Raw genomic sequence first — 12,452 nt, 5'->3', positions numbered from 1 at the left:
CCACCAGGTCCTCTACCCGAGGGCGGGTCAGGGCTGCAGGAGGTGGCCCAAGCTCCGTCTGGAACCTGTCTGGTTCCATCAAGCACCTGGGGCGGAACCATCTAGTGTTTTCCGGTTCCGCCTCCCCGCAGCGAGGGGTAGCACCAGGGAAGTCAAGTCGGAGGAGTGAGTGATCTGACCATGACAGAGGAGTGATGGTTAAATTCACTCCTCCCAGATCACTCAACCACTGGCGAGAGACAAAAACAAGGTCCAAGGTGTGACCTCCCTCGTGTGTCGGGCCTTGAATCATTTGAGTCAGGTCCATGGCTATCATGGAAGCCATGAATTCCCGAACCCCCTCTGATGCTTCTCCCACCGACGGCAGGTTAAAATCCCCCATCACTAGAAGTTTGGGGGTCTCAACCGCCACCGATGAGATCAGCTCGAGGAGCTCAGGCAGGGTCGCTGATGTATGGCGGGGAGCCAGGTATACTATCAGCAGGCCCAACTGCCTCCCAGGGCCCCATTTCACAACAAGGGATTCGCATCCGGACGTCTGTGGCACAGTGGACTCCCTCGGCTCTAAGTCCTCCCGGATAATCACTGCTACCCCACCGCCCCTTCCCCGGGCCCGGGGCTGGTGAAATGCTTGGTAACCTGGTGGGCACATTTCCACGAGGGGTAACCCTCCCTCGTGGCCCAACCAGGTTTCCGTTATTCCCGCGAGGTCCGGCTCCCCCTCCAAAATTAGATCATGAATGAGGGGGGCCTTATTGACAACGGACCTCACATTGCATAACAACAGCCTCAGGCCCTGGGCCTGCAGATCCTGACCACCTAGAACGCGGGGGTTGGTACAAGCGACCGGGTGTAACCAGCACCCACGGTCTCCCAACCGACTGGGAGTTGTTAATCTGTCCTCGTATCTGCCCCTCCCTACGACTGTTGGAATCAAGGGGCCCTGTATAGGAATGATATCCTCTCCCCCCTCCTCCTCTCTGCTCCTTCTGCTCAAGACCCCACCTGGTGACCTGGCTCTGTCATCGCTCCTGATCTGACCCACCCACCCCTCAACCCCTCAACCCCTAAAAGAATTTAAAAAACATTTAACTAAAAAACCCCTAAGTCTCCGCTTCCTCCACCTCTCGGGATTAATGAATCCGTCATCAAGGTGGGCCCTTGAAAGGGCGGAGGGCCACACCTGCGAGAGGGGGCACTCCCGCAGTAGGATTAGGTCTAGCCTAGAGTACATATGCTGTTAAAAATTCATCAGGGCCTAGGCTCTGTGCTGCAGATGGTGTGGTCAATACGCCATAGTAATAATAATAATTTAATAAAGAAAAAAATCATCCATTATGGTCCACTAGTCATATAATTTCATCCCTAGACTGCTCCCTCTAGCCTGTGCTATTTTAATTATGTAACCAAAAGACAATTATTAGTAACAATTGGAGAATTTTGGATTATGATTTGCAGCCATCCTATCCCAGCCTATGTTTTAAAATATGGAAGGTCCTAAAACTTCTTAGCTACCTGTACTTATTTTTCTTAGGAGAAAAGAATCCATTACTTTATGTGAGATTTTGGAGAGTAGGTAAAAACTGGCTGCTATCATCCATGAGTTGTTACAGATTCTCCGAGGTTCTGTTCTACAGATAACTCAGTGGGAGGTACTCTGGTTGAAGGTGTGCTTAAGGGATCAGTTGAGATGGTTGCTGGTGAGCCATCTTCTCTGCTATCTTGTATCCATAACCACCCCCCTCCTTGGATATTTGTATTATAGTTCATGTGTGCAACTGTTATTTGAACTTTGATTTTCCTTATGTTTTGTGAAATATCATAAGAAATTGCTATTACAGAGAAGTCCTTAATTTCATATTTTACGTTGAAAATGTTCTGGTTGCATATGATGGATAGATTAAAAAAAATTCAAATGCAGAGCAGACAATAGCTGTCAACTATCTTATCCCATGCAAGGTAGGATTTTCCGGTGTAAGTCTAATGCTAACATTTCCTCAAGATACTTCAATAAAGGGATTCTTCTTCTATCTCTGGTGTCTCATGTGCCATGATTATTAACTTTCTTTAACAATTATAAGAAATCCTTCATGCTATTGTATTCTATGTATTTAGCAATAAGTATATGAAAACCCATGAGTGGGTGGTGGAGGGGTAAATCTAATCATGTGATGCTTTACCTATATAATTGACATCTTTTCTTCCCAAGATGTTGGGACATTATTAGCTTTCTGATAATTATCTGCAGAATTCACAGATTGTAATAACAGCGAAGGCTTGTCAAATATAGCTCTATATGCTTCAAAACTAATTTTAAAAAGGACTTGAATCTTATACTAATGCAATATTTCCCTATTTTTTTAAAAAAAATATATGATATTTTTCAGGCTTCCACCCACGCAAAGTTGCACCTTTAAGGAATTCCCTCATTAAAGTTAATGCAACTCTTAGAGCAGTGGTACCTTTTAAAAAACTTTTATAGAAACCTGGAAAATGTCAGGATTTTAAAATAATAGAATCATAGGATAGGAGGTGGACCCCTGAGGTCTTCTAATCCAATCCCCTGCCCAAGGCAGGAGTATTTATACCATCCCGTACAAATGGCTGTCCAATCTTTTCTGCTATATTTACATTGGTACAAGGAGAAAATTAAAATTAAATTAAAATTAAAAACAACCCTGTGCAGTATAGTGATATTACGATATTTGATACGGAGTAGGAGACCCGTATACAGGTCCTTCCTTAGAGATGGAAACCATCTGAGTGACTTTGGGCCAGTTGTTCTCTCTCAGCCCTAGATTTCAATGTTGAACAGCATCTATCAACCTGCAATGGACCAGTGTGGAAGATTATACTGCAGAAGCTTTAGGAATGAGTCATTTCTCCTACAGTAGATTAATTTGGGCTGATATTAAGGTCTCTCTCTCTCTCTCTCTCTCCCTCTCTCTCTCTCTCTCTCTCTCTCTCTCTCTCTCTCTCTCACACACACACACACACACACACACACACACACACACTCACTCACTCACTCACTCACTCACTCACTCACTCACTCAATGTTTTTCTGGGTTATTACGGCTGGGAAGAGGGAAATTCAAATAGTGTAATGGGAGTTAGGACAGAAAAATTTGTGAATTTCTGTTCTTGTTAAAAATTTGAGTTCCAGAGTGAGGAGCTATGCAAAATTTATTTGAGATGAAGATAGAAAATCCTGGGCAAGAGAAATACCATTTCATTCTGTTCACTTCATTACAGTACATCAAAGTTAACACAATTTTGAACATCTCAGCCTAAAATATTTCTCTTTTGGTTAGGAGTTATCCATAAACTGTATCTAACACAATGCTCTTTGCACAATGTTTACAGAATTTGTATACAACAAAACATAACCCAATCATTCTTAATTCTTATACTGAGATACAATCCCCAAATTGAGGTATGTTTGACCTTTTAATTGTACATTAAAAAAAATTCTGTATGGACCTGCAGTTTTTTGGTAAGATAGTTCATCTGTTCATTTATTTATTATATGGTATAAATATTCCTTCCTTTCCTGAAGCACCCAGCAAGCAGTCTCTCCTTATTCTTGTGGCCATAAGGATTCTGACATGTCAACTGCTTCATTTCTTTTCTTGCCAAAACAACCAGGTGTAACCCAGAAAATAGTAAATATAGAACAGACTTTTTCATTAGCAATAATTATCAGAATAGTAAAATATATTTTTCATTGTAGGAAGTAAGCTCCTTCAAGAGAGTCATATTTTTGAAAGAAAGTTAAATAAAACATGTCAGTTTTTGATCTTAGGATTCCTGCTTTCAATTTATGATTAACATGATTGCTGTAGTATCGCATTCAACTGGCGATTGATTAAATGTGACAGTACAGCAAGACTGAAAAAGCAGGGTTAAAACTTGATTACATATACATTTTTGTTGCCATTTTCATTCATGATGGAATCAAAATTTATTACATTTATAATCATTCACTGTTTTACTAAGAAGCTTTGGGATATAGCCCTCCTGATCATTTCTAAAGTTGGGAGCTTTGGTTTCATAAAGTTCAATGTTTGGCATATGCAACAATAACTTTTTCACAGCTGCTTAATAAGGAGCTTCATGCTGCATTCCTGAAATGAGATAGCATCTCTGTGGAAATGCATTATGCAATATGAGGGTTAAACATGTGACAAAAACATTGTTTCAAGCCCCATCCTATTAATATCCTGCATGTAAACTGATATCGAATGAACCTTGTGATATTGAATTTGCCAAAATTTACCATTCAAAATGTGTAAAAACAATAGATGAGTTTGATAGATGAACATGCTGCATTTCTGCTTGAATTCATGTCCTCACTATTTTAACCTTCAGTAGACAAGCTAAATAAACAGGAGGCCAGATAGTTGAAAAGATGCAACTATAGAGTGATTTATCCTTCAGTTCACAGATTTCAATTGCTATTTCTTGGCATAGCCTAAAAAGTATGTGAGATCACTATTATTAGCCAGCTCAGTGCTTCTCTGTCTTGGCATCTGTAAAATGCCTGGACTTCAACTCCCAGAGTTCCTCAGTTAGCATGCTGGCTGGGGGATTCTGGCAGTTGAAGTCCACACATCTTAAAGTTGCTAAAGTTGAGAACTACTGAGCTAGAGACTATCTTAGGGAGGGAATTAATCATATACTTATGTGCTGTAGTCATTAATTTCAAGTTCATGCCAAAACTTACATGCAGTATTTAGGCAATTTATCCAAAAGCTAGACATGTCAGACTCTATGCTAGAATGCAGGTGCATCAAGTAAGTGTGAGATTTTAAGTCCTGTTTGCTCTAACATTGCCTTTTTCTACCTTCTAGATATGTGACAGTGGACAAGGTGGTTTCCATGGAGACAGCTATATAAATACATACCTCTTTGGCATGTATTTGCGGTATTCAATATGAAATTGTCAAATACTTCATGCCAGTTGGTGGGTAAGTGCTGAAGAATCCATGTACTGATATTGAATAAAAGGAGAAACAATTTCTCATAATTTATGAGAAATTGTTATGAAGCAGCAATGTTGAGGCACATGATCCAGTACATGAGGTCAGTTCTAATCATACTGTTTAGCCTAAAAATATTTCACATTAAAATACTCAAAATATAATTGCAAAGTGGCAATTGTCCTCATCTTATTAAAGTCATGTATATGATCAAAAATCTTACAGGTGACATATAGTATGAAAGATGAAGGCTATAACTTACATGGACTCTTGGCATTTCTCAACTCTTGGCTTCTGGTTTTGTAAAATCTATTTGAAACATGAATTTTGAAGAACCTTAATAAATATGCTGTATGAATCAAAATAATAGAACAACACAATACTTGAACTTATGTATTACTGTTATATACTTTCTTTTGAAGTGGAAGGACAGAAATAGTAGTAGATCTTGCATGGCAACAAATCACATACTCCCAGGACTCAAACAGTGAAAATCTTGATGCACTGACCAGCAGTTTTTTACTATTTTTTTCTTACAGACCTTCTGTAATTCTGCAACCATTTTCTATTTTAGCAGATACTGAGTTAATACTGTGTCAAAATTGGTTTGTCAATAATCAGAAATATTGCTTTTTCTGTCAAGGTGATGTTTGCTTTTCCATTTCATTCTAAGTATAGGTTGGAATTCAGAAGGCAGTTTTTTGAGCTTAATTTATTGTTATGGTTGATGGTGTTACTTTCTGGTAGACATCTCTTAGCATTTTGCAGCTTCCTTGGCTGTTCATGCTTATTAATCTGAAAAAGTTCTTGTTGGACAGATAAATATGCAAGGAAAAAATAAGAATTCTCACTCCGTCATTCCAGCCACCGCACCACTAAAATACATGCAGGTATCCCACCTCGCCCACCCGTGAGCCTTTTCTGGAATTGCAAACATTTAAAAGTAATTTTTCCCATCAGACTGCATGAGGATGGCTAAATAACTCAGAATATATGCTAAGTGCAACACTATATTGAGCTTTAAGATGGAAATGTGGTAAGGTCATGGATGGCTGCAGAAGGCAGAAACTCAGAAATAAAATATACATTACATGCAAAATATTTCACTTTCAATCAGTTTCCAGGCAGGACTAAAACACTGAAAAGTTCCTGGCAGTCAAAGAAGCAACTGGAGTAGATGGACCAAATGGGCTAACTATAAGACAGTTGTATTTGGATATGAAAGGCTGCAAGTGCAACCAGGAGATTCTGTTTATACTGGAGTTCTTCCAGAGGTCAGTCTCTAATATATAAAGATACAGAGCACTGCCTTCAGGAAAAAAAATATATTGGAGGGCTGTCATCAACTTTCCTGATACTATAAGTACTTGTATTTATAATGGATGATTCAGCCAACGTTCATTTCCCCTCCGTGTAAACATATATAGTGATTCTCTCTCTCCTATTTCTTGCTGTATAGGAAATGAGCAGAAATGTAGCAGACATTATTTTAGAAGTCTTGAATGTGATACTCATGTTCTCTCTCCTGCCAAATTCTAGGTATAAGCACTGAATATCAGGAAATCTGAGGAAAGTCAGCACACAGTATTTGCATTATGATTAGTTTCATAGGAGTGGCAGCAAATGGATTGGTAGGAGAGAGCAAAATTGCTATTTATACTAACAATCATGCTCTATTATGGTAAAATGAAGGTCTCTGTTATTGATATGTTTAAATTTCAGCAGCTCAAATATTAACAAGCAGTTCTGGTGGACCACTTGCTGCCAGACTACCATACAGTAGGGGAAAATATTATTTTGCCACATGCTGGAATCATGGCAAATCATGACAAATTATTGCAAAAGGCTGTACATGGGAAGAGAGAAACAATACTGATATTTCTGTGATTTTGGAAGCATATACTAGTTCACTAAACTCTCATTGTCTCTCTTCCTGAATAATTAGGGGAAACTTTTTTTCAAAAGGTTTTCTGTATGTGTAAACAAGCATGATCCAGCCCACAAGCATAGTTGCAATGTTCAAATAACAGACAGGTGATGCCTTTGTTTTCATTGTTAAAATGGCCACTATCAGAAAAATTAAGTGTAGTAATAGAATGTTTATGAATTATTAAAAATTCTCATTCTCCTGATCTCTAGGGCGAGATTCAGCAAGGTCTTGCTTCTTTTCTGTTTATGTCCTTCTTGCTAATGTTGAAAAATAGATGTACTTTTCTCCTGCCTCTGCTATTTGTAGTATATATTTTCTAATGGACATCAGGCTGAGGAAGCAAACTCGGATTGGCATGAAGCAGGTTTGGAGTGGACTTCATATCCTCCTAAGCCAAGATCACCATCATAGATGTTTTCTTTGCCAGCGGGTTGAGATGATTCTGTCGTGTTCTGGGTTGGCACAGGGAAGTGGTCTGAAGCATCATAATTCAGGGCCAATTCATCATTATTGACAATGAAGTCCCCATCTTCATCCTTCAGTTGTTCCTAGGGGTTTTTGTGATAAAGAATAGAGAAACCAAAGAAATAATGTTTGCTTATTAAGTGTGAAGCAATCCTCTAAATTTAATAGATATCCTTATTTCTTCAGTTTATTAATAACACATGGAATGCTAATGTTATTTAAAAAGTACCGTATTTTTCGCCCTATAAGACGTTCCAGAATATAAGACGCACCCAATTTTAAAGGAGGAAAATCTAGGAAAAAAAGATTTTTGGGCTCAATTGCCGCTCAATTTTGGGCTCAATTGTGGTCATAAGTTTTCTTTCTTTGTTTGTTTCTTTCATCTCTCTCTCCCATTTTCTTTTTTTTTCTTATTTCTTTTTTTCTGCCTTTCTTTCTCTTTCTCTCTCTTTTTGTTTCTCTGTGTGTCTGTCTGTCTCTCTGTCTCTCTCTCTCTCTCTCTCTCTGTAGCTCTTTGTCTCTCTCTCCCTCCCCCTCTCTGTCTCTCTCTGTCATTCTTTCTGTGTGTCTGTCTGTCTGTCTCTGTATCTCTGTCTCTCTCTCTCCTCCCTCCTCCATCTGTCACTCTGTATGTGTGTGTCTGTCTGTCTCTCACTCTCTCTCACTCCCTCCCTCTCTATCTCTCTGTGTTTCTCTCTCCTCCCTTCCTCTCTGTCTGTCACTCTGTGTGTATATGTGTGTGTGTGTGTGTCTGTCTGTCTGTCACTCACTCGATCACTCACTCTGTGTGTGTGTCTCTCTCTCTCTCTCTCTGTGTCTCTGTCTGTCTGTCCCTCTCTCCCTCCCAACTGGAGAACAACCTTTTCTGTCCCCTTACCAGCCCATCCGGGAAGATGAGGAACGCGAGGGGGATCCCTCCCCCCGCGGATGGGCTCCGAACCAGCGGAGCCTCGTCTTTCTTTTTAAGCAGGCAGCTATCAGAGAGAAGAAGGCAGTGCAACTTGTGCAGCAGCCGAAGATCGCCTGCTTAAAGATCGCCGGCTTAAAAAGAAGGACGAGGCTCCGCTAGTTCGGAGCCCAACCGCGGGGGGGAGGGATCCTCCTCGCATTCCTCATCTTCCCGGATGGGCTGGTAAGGGGACAGAAAAGGTTGTTCTCCAGTTGGGATGGAGAGAGGGACAGACAGACAGAGACACACACAGAGAGACACACACACACACACACAGAGTGAGTGATTGAGTGAGTGACAGACAGACAGACGAGGAATGTGAGGGGGATCTCTCCCCCCGCAGATGGAGCCTCCTCCTTCTAATTTGGGGGATCCATGCAGAGGATTTCTCCCCCACCCCCCAATTGGAAACGAGGTGGCTGTCAAAGCAAGGCAGCAACCCCCCCCCCGCAGAAGAAGGAACAGGAGAGGAGTTCGCGCCAAACGCCTCTGCAGACGATCTTGAAAACCTGCGAGGTTGCTTTCGGAGGGGAAAGACGGGCAGCTGTGCAACGGCTTCTTTTAAAGCTGCAGGCTCCAAGGCTGCACGTGCCCAGGGAGGGCGGCAGGGGCAAATGCTGCCACCTGCCCCCTCCCAAAGCAACATCGCAGGTTTTCAAGATAGTTCGGACAGGTGTTTTTTAAAAAGAAAACCCCGAAAAAGCCGCAAGATCTGGAGAGAGATCCAGCCAGCTCGAGAAGACATTTCTGAGAAGAGATCTCGCCATTTTTTGCATCGGGGCATGCTGCAAGGGGGGGGGGAGTGAAGACCTTTTCCAGCTGGCGCAAAGGACTTCCCCGGACTTGCTTTAGTGAGTACGGGCCCGCACCTCCACCACCACCAATCCGGAAAAGGTCTTTGCTCCCTCTCTCTTGCAGCAAGCCCCGATGCAAAAAAACGCCAAGGACTTGTGAGTGAGTGACAGGGCGGGGCTTCCGGGTTCATTGACCAACCGGCAGAAACCCACCACTGCCCACGTGGCTACATTCGGCCTATAAGACGCACTCAAATTTTCACCCTCTTTTTTGGAGTAAAAAAGTGCGTCTTATAGGGCGAAAAATACGGTAATTAATATTAACTTCATATAAATGCATTTTTATTTATTAAATTTATACTGCAAGTATTTCACTATCAAGTGACAATTTTTATAAATTGTCTGCTGAAGCTAGGACCTTCTTGTCCCTGAGGAAGCAATGTACATATATGTCTACCTATACCGATCAGAAATGTGTAGAAATCAGAGATTAAATCTTTGAGTCTAATTTGAAAAGATCTCTGTAAGATTACTTGCCTCCTAAAAACTTTATGTTCCTTCCACATAATGTACTGTTTGGAAAAGAGAAAGTTAAAGAAATACTGTCAGATAAAGATAGCTAATATGATGGAGAGAAAGAGGAAGAGAAAGAGGTGTCAGTGTGACATCTTTGGCTTGGGCCATCTCTGTTACAATATGGCTGTTGACTAAAAATGTTGCCCCTATTGAATAAATAGAAGGGCAACTCCTACATAAAAGGGATCTAACTAATCATTTCACACTGCTGAATCTCCAATGGTTGGGGATATATGCAAATCAAGCTGCCTTTCTTACTGAAGTACATAGGAAATATTTAAATCCAGGAACTTTATATACACACTGGTATATAAAATACACATCTCACTTAAATATATATTACATTCTAAGTACAAGATACGATGTTATGGCTAATTTAACTAGTAAGAGTGTGAGGTTGTTGGGGCTGTCCTGATTGATGGAGCAGCAGACAGAAGATTCCATAAATTAGGAATATCCTACTTCACTGGGCAGCGCTCCCTGGCTGATGGCCTGCAAGTTTGAGCAAGGATGATTTCTACTTTACAAAAATCCAAGCTTACTCCTCTAATCAGGTATGGTTTAAGGCTTGGAAGGGAAAGAGTAATCATACTAAATCCTTCTGATTTTCAAAAGAATATTTAACCCATGTTTAAAAACAACTCTAAGAGCAGCTGATGGGAACAAGATGGTGCTAGTTGCAAGCTCTTGTACTACACTCTCCATGGGTGTCAGCTTTTTTTCACATTATTTTTAAAATGGTATGCTACTGAAAAAGCTTAGAGTTCAAACCAGTATTTTGACAGTTATCATAGCTTGATGACTTGAGCTTGAAGTAGACTTTAATCATAAAATAATGAAATAAAGTTACTTTATATGTGTCATAATATATTTCCATTCTGAATGTCCCTTTAATTCAGTAAGAAAATATCAGTTTTGTCATGCAAGATGACCAGATCTTTTAGTCTAAAGGATAACAGAGGAAAAATCCCTTATTTTCATTGCATGACAAATGTCCAGGTGTCAACACCACATATAGTGGAAGTTATATAATACAGCCTGCAAAAAATACTGGAACATTGTGCACATGAAATTGTATACTTACTTCATAGGCTCGAGGGCTAGTCAGCAACCTGGCCACAGGATTACACCATTCTGGTAAAGTGGTAGTAAGTGGTGGGCCAGCATGGGTGAGGATCGGCTTTAAATATCTGTGGAATTTGTTAAGGCCTCTTTCCATATACAGTATAGGCACAGCTGATTCTATTTAGCCCATGCAACAATAGCAATGCATAAATATATAATAATAATAGTAATGTATAAAACATCAGACATGGAAAGTTATCATTAACATTAAAAAAAGGGAAATAGCATATTGTGGTCTAACTTTACAGACTATCATCATCATTTAACAACCCCATAATACCTTGTGAGGTGGAGTCTGGGCAACTGAATGGAGCTAGCAGAGGGTTTATTGTCCGGATGCCCTTCCTGACACCAATGTCTTATTATACATGTATGTATGTATGTATGTATGTATGTATGTATGTATGTATGTCATAACAAGTCCCACCCACCACCCAGGCCGTTACAACACAAAACAACAATGGACATACAGCCAGCACCAATCAGCACCAATCTACCAATGATGATACAACTACACAACCAATCATTCCACTTACTGAAACAATGCCAGCACGTCACCCCCCACACCAAGATTTATAGAAAGATGGCAGCTCCGACCAGGCTTTAAGCCCAAAACCCAGCCTGAAGATGGTGAGTGAGACCTCGCCGAAACATTGCCAAGACAATCTCAATCTTACACAGGAAAAGACCCGAATAAAAGAAGACCAGCATATATGTATATATGTATATATGCATATGTGCATATGTGCATATGTGCATATGTGCATATGTGCATATGTGCATATGTGCATATGTGCATATATGCATATATGCATATATGTATATATGTATATATGTATATATGTATATATACATACATACTGCTTCCCCTTCGCCTTTGAGCCCCACTCCAGGAGACTTCCAGGCAGTTGCTTACACGACATACCATTTTGTGTTACATTTTTGCTGATAAATAAATGAAGGGAGACTAGTATAGATCTATTTCAAGCTATTTGAAATAGCTAGGATTCAAATTTGGGCTGTTTACATATTAGACAGTTTAAGCCACAGGTTCTCCTCCCTTTATCAGTTGAGCCAGGGGAGAGATTAAGTGTTTTTTTCCTTCTATCAGATCACCTGGTCTACCCAAATATGCGAGGGAGCATACTGCTTCCTTTTCACCTTTCAGCCCCAATCCAGGACCATTGGCAGGCAGTCACTTTCACGATAAACTATTTTGTGTTACATTTTACTGATAAAATAATTTGCCTTTGCTGGACAATTTATTTCATCTGTATTTTGATTTATTTACAAGCCCTACAAATCAATCAAATTTCTAAAAAGGTCTATTGTGAACTTAAAATGATGCAAAAACATTAGAGTACTTCTGCAAATCAATATCTTTAAAGTTCATCATCTTTGTACCAGAAGAATAGTATAAAAACATATATAAAATTGTGCAGTTTCATATTTCACGCAGTCAGAAGTTCTTACACCATGGTTTCTTGACTATGCTTTGGTGGCCTGGGTTGCACACGAAACTAAGTCATAAGTTATTGGTTGACATATTTTGCTGAGATCAAAGAAAGCACATTATGGTTTAATGTATATATAGCCAGGTTTAATGTATACATAGCCAGGTCTATATATGC

General features: G+C 40.2%; 1 protein-coding gene across 1 annotated transcript in view; it reads right to left on the bottom strand.

Moving 5' to 3' along the window:
• Positions 1-3,178: 3,178 nt before the first annotated feature.
• The window catches only part of SLC9A9 (solute carrier family 9 member A9), a 272,019-nt gene continuing 262,745 nt past the window's right edge, over positions 3,179-12,452 (bottom strand). The window contains exons 15-16 of the mRNA XM_081953842.1: positions 10,781-10,886; positions 3,179-7,460 (exon numbers count right to left, since the gene is read on the bottom strand). Of these exons, the coding sequence (XP_081809968.1) occupies positions 7,239-7,460; positions 10,781-10,886 (328 nt within the window). The 3' untranslated portion in view covers positions 3,179-7,238. The remainder of the gene's footprint in view (positions 7,461-10,780; positions 10,887-12,452) is intronic.

The sequence above is a fragment of the Natrix helvetica genome (assembly GCF_964273705.1).
Source record: "Natrix helvetica genome assembly, chromosome: 5".
Lineage (NCBI taxonomy): Eukaryota > Metazoa > Chordata > Lepidosauria > Squamata > Natricidae > Natrix > Natrix helvetica.
Note: the sequence above shows the minus strand (reverse complement) of the source record. Positions and strands in the feature narration are given on the sequence as shown.